The following is a 17,296-nucleotide window of genomic DNA, read 5'->3' as shown; positions in this document are numbered from 1 at the left end:
AGCTACAGCTCACTTCATCGGACGCATACTGTGGAAAGTGTAGAAGATCTTTTTATATGCACAAAGCATGAAAAAATACCTCCCCCCACCCCACTCTCCTGCTGGTAATAGCTTATCTAAAGTGATCACTCTCCTTACAATGTGTATGATAATCAAGGTGGGCCATTTCCAGCACAAATCCAGGGTTTAACAAGAACGTCTGGGGGGGGGAGGGAAAAACATGGGGAAATAGGTTACCTTGCATAATGACTTAGCCACTCCCAGTCTCTATTCAAGCCTAAGTTAATTGTATTCAATTTGCAAATGCATTCCAATTCAACAGTCTCTCGCTGGAGTCTGGATTTGAAGTTTTTTTGTTGTAATATCGCAACTTTCATGTCTGTAATCACGTGACCAGAGAGATTGAAGTGTTCTCCGACTGGTTTATGAATGTTATAATTCTTGACATCTGATTTGTGTCCATTTATTCTTTTACGTAGAGACTGTCCAGTTTGACCAATGTACATGGCAGAGGGGCATTGCTGGCACATGATGGCATATATCACATTGGTGGATGTGCAGGTGAACGAGCCTCTGATAGTGTGGCTGATGTTGCTCCAACCCCTCAGACAGAGACAAACACCTACAAGATCTCTGTCAAGCTTTCTTACAACTACAATACCCACCTGCAGAAGTAAAGAAACAGATTGATAGAGCCAGAAGAGTTCCCAGAAGTTACCTACTACAGGACAGGCCTAACAAAGAAAATAACAGAACGCCACTAGCCGTCACCTTCAGCCCCCAACTAAAACCCCTCCAACGCATTATTAAGGATCTACAGCCTATCCTAAAGGATGACCCAACACTCTCACAAATCTTGGGAGACAGGCCAGTCCTTGCCTACAGACAGCCCCGCAACCTGAAGCAAATACTCACCAATAACCACATACCACACAACAGAACCACTAGCCCTGGAACTTATCCTTGCAACAAAGCCCGTTGCCAATTGTGCCCACGTATCTATTCAGGGGACACCATCACAGGGCCTAATAACATCAGCCACACTATCAGAGGCTCGTTCACCTGCACATCCACCAATGTGATATATGCCATCATGTGCCAGCAATGCCCCTCTGCCATGTACATTGGTCAAACTGGACAGTCTCTACGTAAAAGAATAAATGGACACAAATCAGATGTCAAGAATTATAACATTCATAAACCAGTCGGAGAACACTTCAATCTCTCTGGTCACGTGATTACAGACATGAAAGTTGCGATATTACAACAAAAAAACTTCAAATCCAGACTCCAGTGAGAGACTGTTGAATTGGAATGCATTTGCAAATTTGATACAATTAACTTAGGTTACCTTGCATAATGACTTAGCCACTCCCAGTCTCTATTCAAGCCTATTTCCCCTTGTTTTTTCCTACCCTCCGCCCCCCTCAAATGTTCTTGTTAAACCCTGGATTTGTGCTGGAAATGGCCCACCTTGATTATCATACTCATTGTAAGGATGCATACTTTGCATTGTAGCTCACGAAAGCTTATGCTCAAATAAATTGGTTAGTCTCGAAGGTGCCACAAGTACTCCTTTTCTTTTAGCAAATAGACTAACACGGCTGTTACTCTGAAACCTAAATTTCTAAAGAGAGACATTTTAACTTATATTCAATCCTAAACTAATAAATAGATATACTTGTAACTTTATTGAAAATTCAGTTGTTACTCTAAGTGTTGGGAACTTGTTGACACGTTATTTTCAAACATAAAGGGATATAATCCCCCGTACTACTGCAGATGTCATAGTGCAACTTTATAGGTCAATACCAGTGCCACCATAATTAAAGAAAATTGTATTGGTTATCCTATTAGATAACAGTAAGTATTGTACTGTGGTACTGTAATGGTACCATATAATATATGGTTTTGTTAATATTATACAAATGTGTTACAGAACTCACTTGGTTGCCATATTGTTGTTTTGTAGAATTGTTTATATTGGCACTCTTGTTAATAGCTCTGTGTACAAAATACTTTTTCAAGCATATTACCTGTTTAAGAGACTAAATCAAGAAATTTATCTATTTAGTCTATTACAATATTAGATCATGTATATAACTTCCAAATCATAATATATAATAGACCATCTATATTCTAGTAAAAAAGAGTGACTAACTTCCTACAGCTTCGTCTGTGCACGAATTGGTACTCTCCACCAAACCCATGGAAGAAATAGATAAGCACCACTCTGCTTTATGTGGGTACATTCCACTTTTTTGTTCCTTCAGTAAGAAATTCACTAAAGATGGGGTGATCCTACTTAAGTTTCAGTCTGTTGGAATTCTTTATTGCACATCAGCATCACTAACTATAACTCTTGAGCTTCCTGTTGAGCCCTAAATAAAGAGAGTTTCCAAAGGGAGGGCAAGGGAATAGGTGTTTTTAAAATGGTAAGCTGAAGGAGTTTGTTTTTTCCCCTATCATTTAGTGGCTAAACTCTAGGAAAACATACTCTAGCTGTGTAACGCTCCTGTGCCTAGGAAACTTAACATTGAGCTTCAGCACTTGACTTATCAGCGTCTCTGTCACAGGATTACATTCTCTAAAAATGCTTTTGCAAAATATGAAGATATTTTGTTCACTGAAATTGAACCACCAGCAAAACAATGGAAATTGAAAGGAGTCATGGCCCAGAAAAACAAGATTCAGTTTCATCCAGTCAGTACCAAATGTTTTAGTACTTACGCAACCTAGAGGAACATTTTCCCCCTAGAATGCAAAGAAGAAACCCAGAAGATGACAATTTGGATGCAAAATTTCAGAATCAGAATTGTCTGTACTTAAAACATTACAGCGGCATAGCTGCACCATTGCAGTGCTTCAGCATAGATGCTACCTACACTGATGGGAGGGATTCTGCAGTTCGTGTTGGTAATGCACCTACCTGAGAGGTGGTAGCTAGGTTGATGGAAGAATTCTTCCTCTGACTTAGTTAAACCAACCTGATTTTCTAGTGTAATCAGCCCTGAGTCTAAATCATAGTCTTTTCAAGGCTGAATAATATATTACATCCATATTATCTTATCTGCAGCATATCTCAGAATTTAAATACTATTTAGCCTTTTGAGCCATAAATCCTTTAACATATAATTTAGGCTAAATCTTCAAGAAGGTGCTTGTAATGATTCTTTCATAGAAGTGTCCCTAAACTATGGGCATGGCTGTAGTGCCGCCAAGGTAGTCTACACCGTAGGTGCCAGAGCCTGTCCCACTGCTAGGGAACCTTGTGGCGAACCTGAGCCAGAGCCTGAGTTGTCGCTCCTCTGCAACCAAGACGGGGGTTGATTGATGGCTTTGTCCCAATCGGTACTGGTCACCCCTCCCAGAGTTGGATCTCACTGACCTCGACAAGCATCTGGATCGGGGCCTTGGTGACCAGCAGCGCTCTGCAGATCCGCGACAGCACCGGGTCGGCGATCTACATCTCGCACTTAACGAGCAGTACCAGGATGTGGAGCAGGATTGGGAACTAGAGTGGGCTTGGTGTCATGAAGATGTAGTCACATGCAGTGATGCTGCCCTGAGGGATAGGCGACAGTCCATGGAATGGTACCGTCGGTCCCTTGACCTGTCCCTGGAGCAGTACTGGTGCCACGGAGATTCCAGGCGCCAACTCCGAAACTTCTGCCGGGGGGTGCGTACCTCCAGAGGTTGGCGCCTGGTTACCAGCGAGCCTCACCTCGAGCCTCTCTGCCCTTGTCCAAAGTCCCTCCCTGGCCCCTGCTGAACTGGTCAGACCTGCTGTCACACGATCACGGCCAACTCCTGCACCCCAGCCTCGCATCCCTCTACCTCACAGCATGGATGTTGCGTGGCTGAGCCCATATGAACGGGCCTGTTCAGACTGGGTCCAGAAGGTCCTCCTTGAGAGTAGAAAGCCCTTGACTAGGCAGACCTACCTGGCAAAGTGAATGAGGTTCTCCCACTGGGTGGCCGAACGGGGCATCTCCCCTTCACATTCTTTAGTGCAGTTGATCTTGGACTGCCTGCTTCATTTAAGGAACCGGGGCCTGGCGCACTCCTCTATCAGAGTACACCTGGTGGCCATTTCGGCCTTTCATCTGCCAATCCAGGGACCGATTGTGTTCTCCCATGACATGACAGTCAGGTTCCTTAGAGGCCTCGGGAGGCTCTTTCCTCAAGTCTGGTCCCCGGCCCCTCTATGGGATCTCAACTTGGTTTTGTCCAGGCTCACAGGGCCCTTTGAGCCTTTGGCCTCATGCTCCCTATATCACCTATCATGGAAGGTAGCTTTCCTGCTGGCAGTGACATCGGTGAGGCGAGTCTCCGAGCTGCGAGCCCTGACCTCAGAACTTCCATACAGAACTGTCTTCTGTAAGGAAAAGGTCCAGCTCCGGTCCCACTCGGCCTTCCTCCTCAAGGTGGTGTCCGCTTTCCACATGAGCGAGGACTTCTTTCTTCCTGTCTTCTGCCCTAAGCCCCATGAGATTAGTGAAGCGAGTCGCTTTCACGCTTTGGACATAAGAAGGGACCTGGTTTTCTACCTAGATCGGACAAAACCTTTCCAAAAGTCGACTCAGCTTTTTATCTCTACAGGTGGGATAGGATGAAGGGCCTCCCTGTGTCCATGCAAAGGATTTCTAACGGGATTACCCCTTGCATTCGGACCCGCTACGGGTTAGTGGGAGTCCCTCTGCCACCGATGGTGAGAGCCCACTCGACTAGAGCGCAGGCATCCTTGGCGACCTTCCTGGCACATGTTCCGATCCAGGACATCTGTAAAGCCATGACATAGTCCTCGGTACACACATTCCAGACCCAGTAGGCCATCACGCAGCAGGCCAGCAATGATGCTGGGTTTGGCAGAGCTGTATTGCAATCTACATGTCTGTGAACTCCTTATCCTGCCTCCAGGGGTACTGCTGGGAGTCACCTAAGTTGAATGGACATGAGCAATCACTCGAAGAATAAAAGACAGTTACCTTTTTCCATAACTGGTGTTCTTCAAGATGTGTTGCTCATGTCCATTCCACAACCCTCCCTCCTTCCCCACTGTCGGAGTTTCTGGCAAGAAGGAACTGAGGGTGGAGGGGGCAGGCAGTACCCTATATGCCATTGCATATGCTTACCACTCCAGAGGGCTCTAGAGCCGGTCCCCTATGGATACTGCTGAGGGAAAAACTTCCAGAACCGGTGCATGTGGCGAACACACACATACCTAAGTTGAATGGACATGAGCAACACATCTCGAAGAGCTGTCGGAAAAAGGTAACTGTCTTTTTAGCTGTCTAGTATTCACATAAGGAACGTTTTGTTAAAACCTGTCAGAAGGAAAATTATTTAATTATAAAGGGAGAAGTGGGAGGAAAGAGTTATTGCACACGCACGTTACCTTTCATGATATAAATTCATGGCCTGCAAAAGCACTCTAGTTTCAGCTATCTTATACATTATATAAAACTTTGAAGTAGTCCTTAATCTCCATTGCTCTGTCAGTGAAACAGCTTGTTTTAGTTGAGAGCTACCATCCTTGAACACTTGTTAGCTTTTCAGTTAATGCATAAAGCTGGAATAATGTATTTCAGCCCTAAAGAAATTGCAAGCTCACATCATTTATCTGTTTAAAGAGTGGTATTTTGCCTGATTAACTTTGTCAAGTGGTGATCAGCAGCCCTTGGAGTTCCTGGAAAACCTTATGGAGGTGTGGGAAATCCTCAAAGTTCTTAAACGTTTTCCTGGCAGTGTCAAGGTTCCTCCCCCACTCTGAACTCTAGGGTACAGATGTGGGGACCTGCATGAAAAACCTCCTAAGCCTATCTTTACCAGCTTAGGTCAAAACTTCCCCAAGGTACAAAATATTCCACCCGTTGTCCTTGGAATGGCCGCTACCACCACCAAACTAATACTGGTTACTGGGGAAGAGCTGTTTGGACGCGTCCTTCCCCCCAAAATACTTCCCAAAACCTTGCACCCCACTTCCTGGACAAGGTTTGGTAAAAAGCCTCACCAATTTGCCTACGTGACTACAGACCCAGACCCTTGGATCTTAAGAACAATGAACAATCCCATATTCCATTTCAGAAGTGTCTAGTAATAGCATGTAAATGTAGAAGCAGTAAATGTCTGCAATAGCAACTTCATTATGTTCACCTTTTTACGTATTCTTAGAGGGCAACAGTCCCAGCTGTCAACCTGTGTGTGTGTGAGGAGGGGAAAATATCTTAAGGCCCTTGTTACTATATGCTGTGGCTCTTTTGTTCAAACCTACAGCAAACTGTAGGGATCGCTTCCACTCAGGTATTACATTTCTGGTGAAACTGATGTTAAAACAGTATGGAATGCTGCAGGATCTTTAGATATTTACTGAGTGCCTGTTGATCGAGAATGTGACTTTACTCATACAGTAACTCCTCACTTAACGTCCTCCTGCTTAACGTTGTTTCGAAGTTGTCGCTGCTCCATTAGGGAACATGCTCGTTTAAAGTTGTGCAATGCTCTCTTATAATGTCGTTTGGCTGCCTGCTCTGTCCACTGCTTATAAGAGTCTGTGAAAGAGCAGCGACTTTACAAGGGAGCATTGCACAAGTTCCTCTTCTCCACCTCCTCCCTCTCCCTTCTAGCGGTAGCGCTTCCCCCACCGCCAAACAGCTGTTTGGAGGTGCCTAGGACTTTCGGGGGGAGGGGGAAGGACTGGGGATGCAGTGTGCTCCAGGGAGGTGGTGAGTGGAGTGAGAAGAGGTGGGCCTGGAGTGGAGCAGGGACAGGAAGAAGCGGGCCTGGAGCATCTCCCAGCAAGGTCGGCGCCTGATCTTCTCAGGGAAAGCTGCCGCTGCTGCTGCACAAGGTGCTTCCTAGCGTCCTTGTCTGCAGTAGGCTGTGCCTGTGAGGAGTGAGCCAGGGGCACCTCCTAACAACAGTACAGTATATAATGCCTTTTGTCTGCCCAAAAGAAATTTCCTTGGAACCTAACCCTCCTCATTTACATTAAATCTTATGGGAAAATTGGATTAGTTTAACATCATTTCACTTAGTTACATTTTTCAGGAACATAACTACAACGTTAAGTGAGGAGTTACTGCTAAACTTGAGAGAAGCTTTCTGTACATTTCAGTTTTATTTTCTGAAAGCTTAGCAGGCACAGGGAATAACACAAAATAATAAATAACTGACCCTGAAGAGTTTCCTTCAGTTTTTGCTAATTTCTTCTCTTGCAAGCTGCAAGATTGCTTTCAGAAGTCTGTTAATTTCTGTACATTTCCTTTTTTAAAAGTAATACAATTAGTATTGAAGTTGCAATTCAAGAACTAGAATCTTTTCATATGTGCCCTCTTATTACAGGGATTTCAAACCTACTGCATTAGCTAGGAATACAAGGTTGAGTTACATTCTCTCTTCTTACGATTCCTTCTGCCATGCCTCCATATTCTGAGGTGAACTTGCAAGATATGGTGCTGTACAAGTTTCTCTTAAACATAATAATGATGATGATGAATACCTGATCTGTATGCAAAATGGCAAGACTGGCAGTTGTTTGCTGCTATTTTAACATGCCCATCTTATGTTTAGGAAAGTTAAATTGTTTAAAAAAAAAATTAAAAGGGAAAATTTAAATAAGTTATTTAGTCGGGTGAAGACTTTCTGAATTGGTAAAGGCAACTCTTCTTGTGGTCAGCCTCCAATATTTCTGGTGGAAAAACAAAAGTGCCATGGATTATATAGTCGGGTATATGTTGATTGTTAAATGATTTTTAATGTTTTCACTTAACTTGATTAGAGGAAATGCTGCTACTACTATAGTCTTTGAAATCATTGTCTGAGAAGATGCATGGTCACATAGGAGCCAGGGGTTTGACACATTGGTTTAAAACTAACTATGAAATAAGTTTCCCCTCCCTTTCAGACTGTCTGTCATAGTGGGTATGCAAATAAAAATTCAATTTTGAGATTTTTCTGATGTGACCGTTCTTAGGCATCTTCATGAAGGGAAAGGGAGCACAGGAAATAACATGACTGACTGTCCCCACGCAGGGGATGATTAATTCTCGTTGAGGTCAGTGGAGTTACTTATATGCAACAGAGGAGTAGGAGGAACAATAGGGCCCTTCACTGGTAAATAGAAACTGGGCCATGCACATTTACAGCACTTGCTAAATAAATGATGGGCAACTTTCTGCTGTGTATGTCTGATCTTGAAAGCACCTAGATTAAGTGCAGTCTTGCAGCATGTACTTTACGAAAGGCTATATTCTCTATTCTTTTATTTTGACAGGAATCTTTTAATCCTACTATGCAGCTGCACCTTGTACATCAAGCTCCACGCACCGTTCCTCCTTACCTCTCCAAAAATGGATCGACTCTTGGAGATTTATTAGTGGGCTTCTTCAAATACTATGCCACAGAATTTGAGTAAGTGATCAACTTCTACCTGTGTTTAGCATCTTGCAATAAATGAAAATGCCTCATGTTTGGACTTAGCTTGCTAACATTTTAAGACTGATCAGCAAAGAGAGAGGAATGGTTTGGAGACAGGATAGGGGTGATGAAGAGCAAGGAGAGAAATAAATGAAAAGGGGCACATGACAGCACTTGGATGTGCCTGTGTAAGCTTGGCACTGAGATGTGCCTACGGTTGTTTAATAAACTACCTTAGTTTAATCTGTAAAATAGTCTGTCAAAAATCAGATAGCTCTATTGTCCTAAAGCCAGCTATTTGTTAGTGTGTTGTTTTAGACTGAAACTTCCCTCTCCAAAGAGATTCAGAGTTTCTGGATGCAACTGAAGGTATTGATTTTGACCTGAAGTAGGTTGGGTCCTGATTACTTCAGTGGCTTCTTCATTGTTTCATAGTTTCACCTTATATTAACTGAGGTGCTTGACCTAACGGCCCCCTGTTTGACCCAAACAGTTTAGGTCAAAACAAACACCTTGAATTTTTACCTGGAAATCAACTGCTGTTCAGTACAGATCAGAGTACGTTTTACATGATCTGCGGTTCTTCTTCGAGTGCTTGCTCATGTAGATTCCAATTAGGTATGTGCACGCTGTGTGCACAGTAGCCGGAAGGTTTTTCCCCTGCTGGTGTCTGTCGGGTTGGTTCAGGTGCCCCTGGAGTCATGCCTCCATTGCACCGTATATAGGGTCCTGCTGACCTGCCGTCACTTCAGTTCCTTCTTACCGCCTGTGACAGTTAGCCGGAAGGCTAGTTTCTCTTGCTTTGGCAAGCCTTCTCCCTAGTGGTCTTCAGACTGTTCTCTATAAATAGTTAAATCAGTTTGTTCGTAGTTGTAGTTAGTTTAGTCATTGTATGGTTAGAATTCCAGTAAGGAATTATTCTGGGGATTACCTGCCATTTTCCCTACCCTTCTCCCCTCGCCCCTTTCCCCGGCACCAGGGCATGCCTCAGTCTCCGGGATTTAAACCCAGTGCAGCTTGTAACAAGCCTATGCCCCGGAGCGACCCTCACACTTCCTGCTTGAAGTGTCTGGGGCAATTGCATCAGAAGGACTGTTTGCAAGATCTGCAAAGAGACCAACGATTAAAAATCCTTCTGATGGAGGCTGCTCTCCAACCCCACTCGGAGCCAAGTTTGGCCAAGCCAATGCTAGCACCTCTACATCAGTGCGCAGTGCCCTGGCATCGACACAGGAGACTTTGGCACTGAGAAAGACTCTAATAGAGATGCTCTGCACCGGCAGTGCTCTCTGCAGAGGGGCTCTGCACATGGTAATGCAAGGCCAGGAGCAAGAGTCGGTCCTGATTAGAACCTTGTCTTCGTCATTGCCACATGAAGCAGTGGCTCAAACCTCCATGGCTCCTGTACTCAAGAACAGTAGGGTTCACCAACAGCTCCTGAAGAGGGTGGCCCAGAACCTGGGGCTCCAGGTCGAGGAGATCTGAGTCCTTGGACCCCATGGTAGATATCCTGGCCCCCAGTGACTCTCAGAGTTGCTTTGCTGCTTATTAAGACCATAGAGGGTACCACAGAAACTTAGTGGCAGACCCTCACCTCTCTGCCCCGATGGTGAAAAGGACAGAGGGGAAATATTTTGTCCCCTCTAAAGGGTTTGAACATTTTTATTCACACCCACCACTGGACCCCTGTCATAAAAATAAAGGGAAGGGTAACCACCTTCTTTATACAGTGCTATAAAATCCCTCCTGGCCAGAGGCAAAACCCTTTCACCTGTAAAGGGTTAAGAAGCTAAGATAACCTCGCTGGCACCTGACCAAAATGACCAATGAGGAGACAAGATACTTTCAAATCGGGCGGGGGGGGAAACAAAGAGTCTGACTGTGTGATGCTTTTGCTGGGAACAGATCAGGAATGCAGACTCAAACTTCTGTAAAGTTAGTAAGTAATCTATCTAGAAATGCGTTGGATTTCCTTTTGTTTAATGGCTGGTAAAATACACTGTGCTGAATGGAATGTATATTCCTGTTTTTGTATCTTTTTGTAACTTAAGATTTTGCCTAGAGGGATTCTCTGTTTTGAATCTGATTACCCTGTAAGGTATTTACCATCCTGATTTTACAGAGGTGAATCTCTTACCTTTTCTTTAATTAAAATTCTTCTTTTAAGATCCTGATTGATTTTTCATTGTTAAGATCCAAGGGTTTGGGTCTGTGTTCACCTGTACAAATTGGTGAGCATTTTTATCAAGCCTTCCCCAGGAAAGGGGGTGTAGGGCTTGGGGGGATATTTTGGGGGAAGACGTCTCCAAGTGAGCTCTTTCCCTGTTCTTTGTTTAACATGCTTGGTGGTGGCAGCATAGGGTTCAAGGACAAGGCAAAGTTTGTACCTTGGGGAAGTTTTTAACCTAAGCTGGTCAGAATAAGCTTAGGGGGTCTTTCATGCAGGTCCCCACATCTGTACCCTAGAGTTCAGAGTGGGGAAGGAACCTTGACAACTTCTAAGTGGTGGCAGCAGCAAATGAATGGGAATATAAAGGGTATCAAAGACCCACGTCTAAAGCCCAAGAGGCGAAGAAGCTGGATCTCTTCGGGAGGAAAGTCTATTCTACTGGGGGAGCTCCTGCTTTGGATTTCAAACCACCAGGTGATCCAGCTTCAGTTCCCGCGGGGCTATGTCAAAGTTCACAGAGCTTCTGCCAGAGGACTTGAGGGCTGTTTTCTCCACCTTGGTGGAGGAGGGCAAGCTTGTGAAACGGGCTTTGCTACTGACAGCCCTACATGTTGCCGATTCAGCCGCTTGGACCATGGTGTCGGGGTGGCCATGAGAAGAAGCTCCTGGCTGCAGGCATGAGGGCTCCCGTATGAGGTCCAACAGACCATCCAGGACCTCCTAATCGAGGGCTCAACCCTCTTCTCCAAGAGAACGGATTCACAGTTCCGTAGGCCTAATGACTCAAGAGCCACTCTCAAGTCCCTTGGCCACCATACCCCCTCAATGCAATGGAGGCATTTTAAGCCCCAGCCTCTGCCTTGATTCTACCAACCTCAGAACAGGCAAGACTATTCTAGGAGGCTTAATAGAAACCACAGGAGGCAGCCTCCTCCTTCATCTGCTCAGGGCTCTGGGCAGGTGAAACAGCGCTCTGGACAAAAACAAGCCTTTTGAAGGTGCACCCAAGGGCGACACACCAATTCAAACGTTGCATCCAACTATCCCATCCCTTCCTTTTCATGCCATGTATGGGTCCGGAACACATCTCCACATGGTAGAACTGGAATATTCTCTCCAGTTCAGCTTCTCTCCTCCCTCCCATCCTCCCTCCCGCGTCCCTCTTCAGGGAACCCTCTCATGAGCATCTCCTAATGCAAGAGGTGCAGCTGCTACTGAGAGCGGAGGAGGTTGGATGGAGGAGGTTCCTCTGAACAAATTCATGAAGAAGCTGAAGTTCTTTGGCCTCCATTATCCCTTCCCTGGATCCAGGAGGACTGGTATGCTGCCTTTGACTTGAAGGACGCATACTTCCATATATCCATAACTCCGCCAGACAAAAGGTTTCTTAGGTTTGTGGTAAACCACAATCGGTATCCGTTCACGGTCCTCCCCTTTGGCCTGTCAGTGGCACCTTGGGTGTTCACCAAGTGCATGGCAGTCATGGCCACTTCCTTACAGAAGTGCCAGGTGCAGGTGTTTCCGTACCTCGACGACTGGTTCATCAAGGGCTACTCCAGAACACAAGTGGAGACGCAGGAAGTCTAATAAGATCAACTTTTGACAGCTTTGGCCTTCTCCCCCACTCACATGATAGAGTTCATAGGGGCAGTGTTGGACTCAAGACAGGCGAGAGCATTCCAACCAGTGTCATGGTTTCAGACTCTTTGTGACATCATACAAGTTCTCAGATGTTTTCCTACCACCACGGCAAGGAATTGCCTGAAGCTCCTCAGCCACATGGCCACCTGTACTGATGTAGTGCAGCATGTCAGACTGAGGCTCTGACCCCTTTGGGCGTGGCTAGCATTGGTGTATTGACCAAACCAGGACAGTCTAGACAAGGTAGTCAGTCTTTTGTAGCCAGTTCTTGAGTCTTTCCTATGGTGGCTCAACCAGCAAGCTGTGTGTGCAGGGATTCCTTTCTCCAGACCTCCACCATCACTTTCCCTGGTCATGGACGCATCAGTGATGGGGTGAGGAGCGTATCTGGGGAAGCTCAGGGCCTCTGGTCCCAAGCGGGACTCACTTTACATCAACGTCAGATTGCTGAGGGCAGTCCGTCTGGCATGCCAGACCTCCCAAACTCTCACACCTCCCCTCCAAGTATCAGTCGTGACAGACAATACAACAGGGATGTTTTATATAAAAAGAGGGAGCAGCACACTCCTCTCCCCTGTACCAGGAAGCCCTCAAACTGTGGGACTTTTGCATAATCCACTCAATACATTTTGAGGGATCTTATCTCCTCAGAGCGAGTTGGCAGACCATCTCAGCAGGTCCTTTCACAACCACAGGTGATCCATACACCTGGATGTCATGAACACCATCTTCCAGCAGCGGGGAATTCCCCAAATAGACTTATTCTCAACAAGACACAACAGGAAGTGTCCGTAGTTCTGCGCCTTCCTGACTCACATCCCAGACTCAATCACAGATGCTTTCCTTTTCTCTTGGAAGGACCACCTCCTTTACTTGTTTCCACCCATTCCACTCTTTCACAAGGTCCTACTCAAGGTTCAACGGGATGAAGCCTCTGTGATATTGATAGCTTCAGCCTGGCCATGTCAGTACTGGTACACGTCTCTTCTGAAGTTGTCAGTGGACACTCCGATCACTTTACCGCTGCTCCTGGACCTGATAACTCAGGTTCATTGCCATCTTCAGCATCCCAATCTCGAATCTCTCCACATCACGGCTTGGAAGCTCCATGGCTAAATCCGATGGAGCTTGCTTGCTCTGATCCAGTTAGGGAAGTCCTCCTTGGTAATAGGAAACAGTCTACTATGGCCATCTACCTAGCCTAATTGAAAAGATTCGCGATTTGGTCATCGCAGAAACATAAGTCTCCTATGCACTTGTCAGTGCCTTTTATCTTGGGTACCTTCTGCACCTGAAGCAACAAGGGTTCTCTATGCCGTCAATAGAAGTCCACTTGGCTGCCATTTCTGCCTTTCACCCAGGCGTGGCTGGCCGATCTGTCTTCACCAATCCGATAGCTGGATGTTTTCCTAAACGACTTGACAGGTTATACCCTCAAGTACAGCAACCAGTCCCAGACTGGTTCTTAACCTTGTTCTTTCCAGACTAATGGGGCCCCAATTTGAACTACTAGTGACATGCTCGTTGCTCTCTCTCTCACGGAAGGTGGCATTTCTGGTGATGCCAGGAGGGTGTCAGAGCTTAATGCCCTAACATCCGAACCTGCTTACGCAGTCTTCTATAAGGACAAAGTTCAGCTTCGACCAACCCAGCCTTCCTCCTGAAGGTCATCTCCCAGTTTCATGTTAATCAGGACATTTTTCCTCCAGTTTTTTACCCTAAGCCACGCGCCAACAGCCGAGAGCAAAACCTCCACTCTATGGATATTCACTGGGCATTGGCCTTTTATATCAAACTGGTGAAGCTACTCAACTATTCGTCATAGTAGCAGACAGAATGAAGGGTCTCCCAGTCTCTTCCCAAAAGAATTCATTGCGGATCACATCCTGTATCCGGACATGTTACGATCTGGCTAAAGTACCTGCCCCCGCCATGACCGCGCACTCCATGAGGGTGCAGGCACCTTCAGCGGCACTCGTGGTCCAGGTTCCAATCAAGGAAATTTGCACAGCTGTGACATGGTCCTCAATCCACACTTTTACCTCCCACTGTGCCATTACTCAGAAGGCTAGAGCGGCACTTCAATCAGCGAACCCATGAGCTCCAATCCCATCTCCAAGTTCCTGCTTGAGTCATCTAATTGGAATCAACATGAGCAAGCACTCAAAGAAAAAACGATTACCTTTCGTAACTAACTGTTCTTTGAGATGTTGCTCATGTCCATTACAAGATCCACCTGCCTGTCCCTCTGTCGGAGCAGTGCCAGAAAGAAGGAACTGAAGTGGCAGCAGGTCGTCAGGACCCACATATACGGCACCATGGAGGCGCAACTCCAGGGGGCACCTGAACTGACCCGACTGATACTACTAGGGGGAAAACCTTCCGGCTACTGTGCATGTGGCACTCACACATTGGAATTGGAATCAACGTGAGCAACACATCTTGAAGAACAACAGTTACTCAAGGTATATTTTTAATTTAAAATGTATATTACTGTAGTGCATAGGAGCCCTGGTTATGGGCCAGGACCTCTCTGTGCTAGGTGACCAAACACAGTACAAAAAGGTTGCCCCTAACCCACAGAGCTTAAAATCTAAGTGTAAAATGAGACAACAGATGGGCTGTACAAGGGAACAATGAGACAGTACTGGTCAGCATGATAGGTAGTGGTCTCAGCATATCAGCCACCTAACCTTTGACAAGTTTTTTTTGTAAGCATCACAAACAGAGTTTGAAGGAGGATAATGTGGTAGCTTTGTGGATGTTCATGGTGAGCTGCTCCCAAGCATGAGGGGCAGCATGGGGGAAAGCACAAAGATATTTGTTTGAAAATGTAATAACTGACTGATTGGAGTATTCTGTATCATGAGTCAGTTGGAGAAAGGAGTTGACCTCATAACAGTAAATTGAAAGATAGACAATGAAGGGCTTTGAAAATGAAAACAAATAGCTTATGTTTGGTGCAAAAAAGAAGGGGAAGCCAGTGGAGGGATGCAAAGAATGGGGTGACAGTCATAATGATGGGCTAGGAAGATGATTTTTACAGCAGCATTTGGAATGGATATGAATAGGGCAAGATTTCATTTGTCAAGGCCAGAGAGAAGGATGTTGTAGTAGCTGAGACATGAGAGAATAGCGTAGATGAAGTTTTATCTATGTGGATAGATAGGGAAGGTGTGATGCAGAAAGAATCCACAAGATTTCGACATGGATGTGAGAACCTAGACAGAGAGGCTTGGGTCGAAGACTTCTACCAGATTACTGGCCTGAGTGACAGGCAGGATGGTGGCGTGGTCCACAGTGATTGAGAGAGGAGGTAGTAAAGATTAAGAGCTATGTTTTAGTCATGTTGAGTTTGGGGAGATGGCTCAACATTCATGAAGAGATGTCAGAGAGACAGGCCAAGATTTTAATTTGGATAGAAGGAGAGGTCTGGAGTAGAGAGGTAGATCAGTGAGTTTTAGTATAGAGATGGTAGTTGAATTTGTGAATATGAATGAGATTACCCAGAGATAAGGTATCGCGGTAGAAGAGAAGGGGACCAAGAACAAAGCCCCTTAGAACCCTATATTAAGAATCTTCCGAAGGATACATTGAATGAGCAATTAGAGATAGGAGAAGAACGAGGAGAGGACAGAGTCATGGAAACTGCGAGAGGACAAGATTTCAAGAAGAGCATGAATTATTTCAGTTTTCCAAGAGCATGTTGTGATATCATTCTGGAATATTTTCCTTTAAAAGAAAATAATGAAACCTGGGAGTTTTTATTTTAAAAAAATTCTCACGTTAAGAGAACGTGAATATTGTATGGTTGAGCATTCATATAAAAAAAGACAAATGTTATACAGTATATCAAACTTTTTTGCAGCATATAGATTCCTGTCATATTTTTTCATTCTTACATACTTAATGCTGTTTTCATTACTGTAATGCTCCAATACTTCTAATGATCTTTCAGTTCTCTATATAATTGAATACCGTATATACTTGATCATAAGCTGGTTCGTTTATAAGCCAACCCCCCCAAGATGGATAAGTAAAAATGGTAAAAACTGTATAACCCTTTCATAAGCCGACCGTATATTTCAGAGGTTGGCAAACTTCAGCTCCCAGCCAGCCAGGGCAAGCTGCTGGCGGGTCGGGACGTTTTTGTTTACCTGGAGTGTTCACAGGCATGGAGCTCCCTTTGACCGTGGTTTGCCATTCCCAACCAATGGGAGCTGCAGGAAGTGGTGCCACTTCCTGCAGCTCCCATTGGCTGGGAACAGCAAACCGCGGCCACAAGGAACTGAGGGGCTTCATGCCTGCAGACGCTCCAGGTAAACAAAATGACAATGTATTAGATATTCAATGATTCCAAAGAGTTTAAAATCATCAAATTTTGCCGTAGACCCGTTTTATAAGCTGACCCCTGCTCTTCGTTGCGTCACATTTTTACCAAAAATAGTTGGTTTATGAACGAGAATATATGGTAATTTAATCAGCAGCATGCACAATACAATACTACTTTTCAACAAGCAGAAGAGCCTTCCTTAAGAACATAAGAACGGCCATACTGGGTCAGACCAAAGGTCCATCTAGCTCAGTGTCCTGTCTTTTGACAGTAGCCAATGCAAGGTGCCCCAGAGGGGGTGAACAGAACAGATTATCATCAAATGATCCATCCCCTGTCACCCATTCCCAGCTTAGTTGCATTTCAGGGGAGGAGGTAGTTAACTATGCACTTATTTCATACTTAGGCGGCCTATATATTCCAGCGAATTTTCACTATTGACCTATTATACAACATAGTACAGATTAAAGAATAATTATTTGTATGTAGAATTCATATAAGTAGCTTTCATAGCTTCTGGCCTATACAGAGTAATACATAATATTACAAGATGTAACACACAATATAGGTGTTATAGAGAAAAATATACGATTTAGAAGTAGTATGACCGTATAATTGAAAATTGTATCATAATGGATATTCACAATGGGACATAATTAAAGTTTCATCTGCATCCTCAACACTGTTGTTACCTGGCTTGAGTGTTTAATTGGTCAGCTGTCACAGGGTTTTGG

General features: G+C 44.9%; 1 protein-coding gene across 4 annotated transcripts in view; it reads left to right on the top strand.

The window, feature by feature from the left end:
- TENT2 (terminal nucleotidyltransferase 2) overlaps positions 1-17,296 on the top strand; it is a 74,544-nt gene that overhangs the window by 44,389 nt on the left and 12,859 nt on the right. For all 4 annotated transcript variants that reach the window (XM_073344143.1, XM_073344141.1, XM_073344140.1 and 1 more), the window contains one exon: positions 8,276-8,412. In XM_073344143.1, the coding sequence (XP_073200244.1) occupies positions 8,276-8,412 (137 nt within the window). The remainder of the gene's footprint in view (positions 1-8,275; positions 8,413-17,296) is intronic.

Source organism: Lepidochelys kempii, chromosome 5, assembly GCF_965140265.1.
Source record: "Lepidochelys kempii isolate rLepKem1 chromosome 5, rLepKem1.hap2, whole genome shotgun sequence".
Lineage (NCBI taxonomy): Eukaryota > Metazoa > Chordata > Testudines > Cheloniidae > Lepidochelys > Lepidochelys kempii.
The sequence above is the reverse complement of the archived record's forward strand: the minus strand, read 5'-3'. Positions and strand labels throughout refer to the sequence as shown.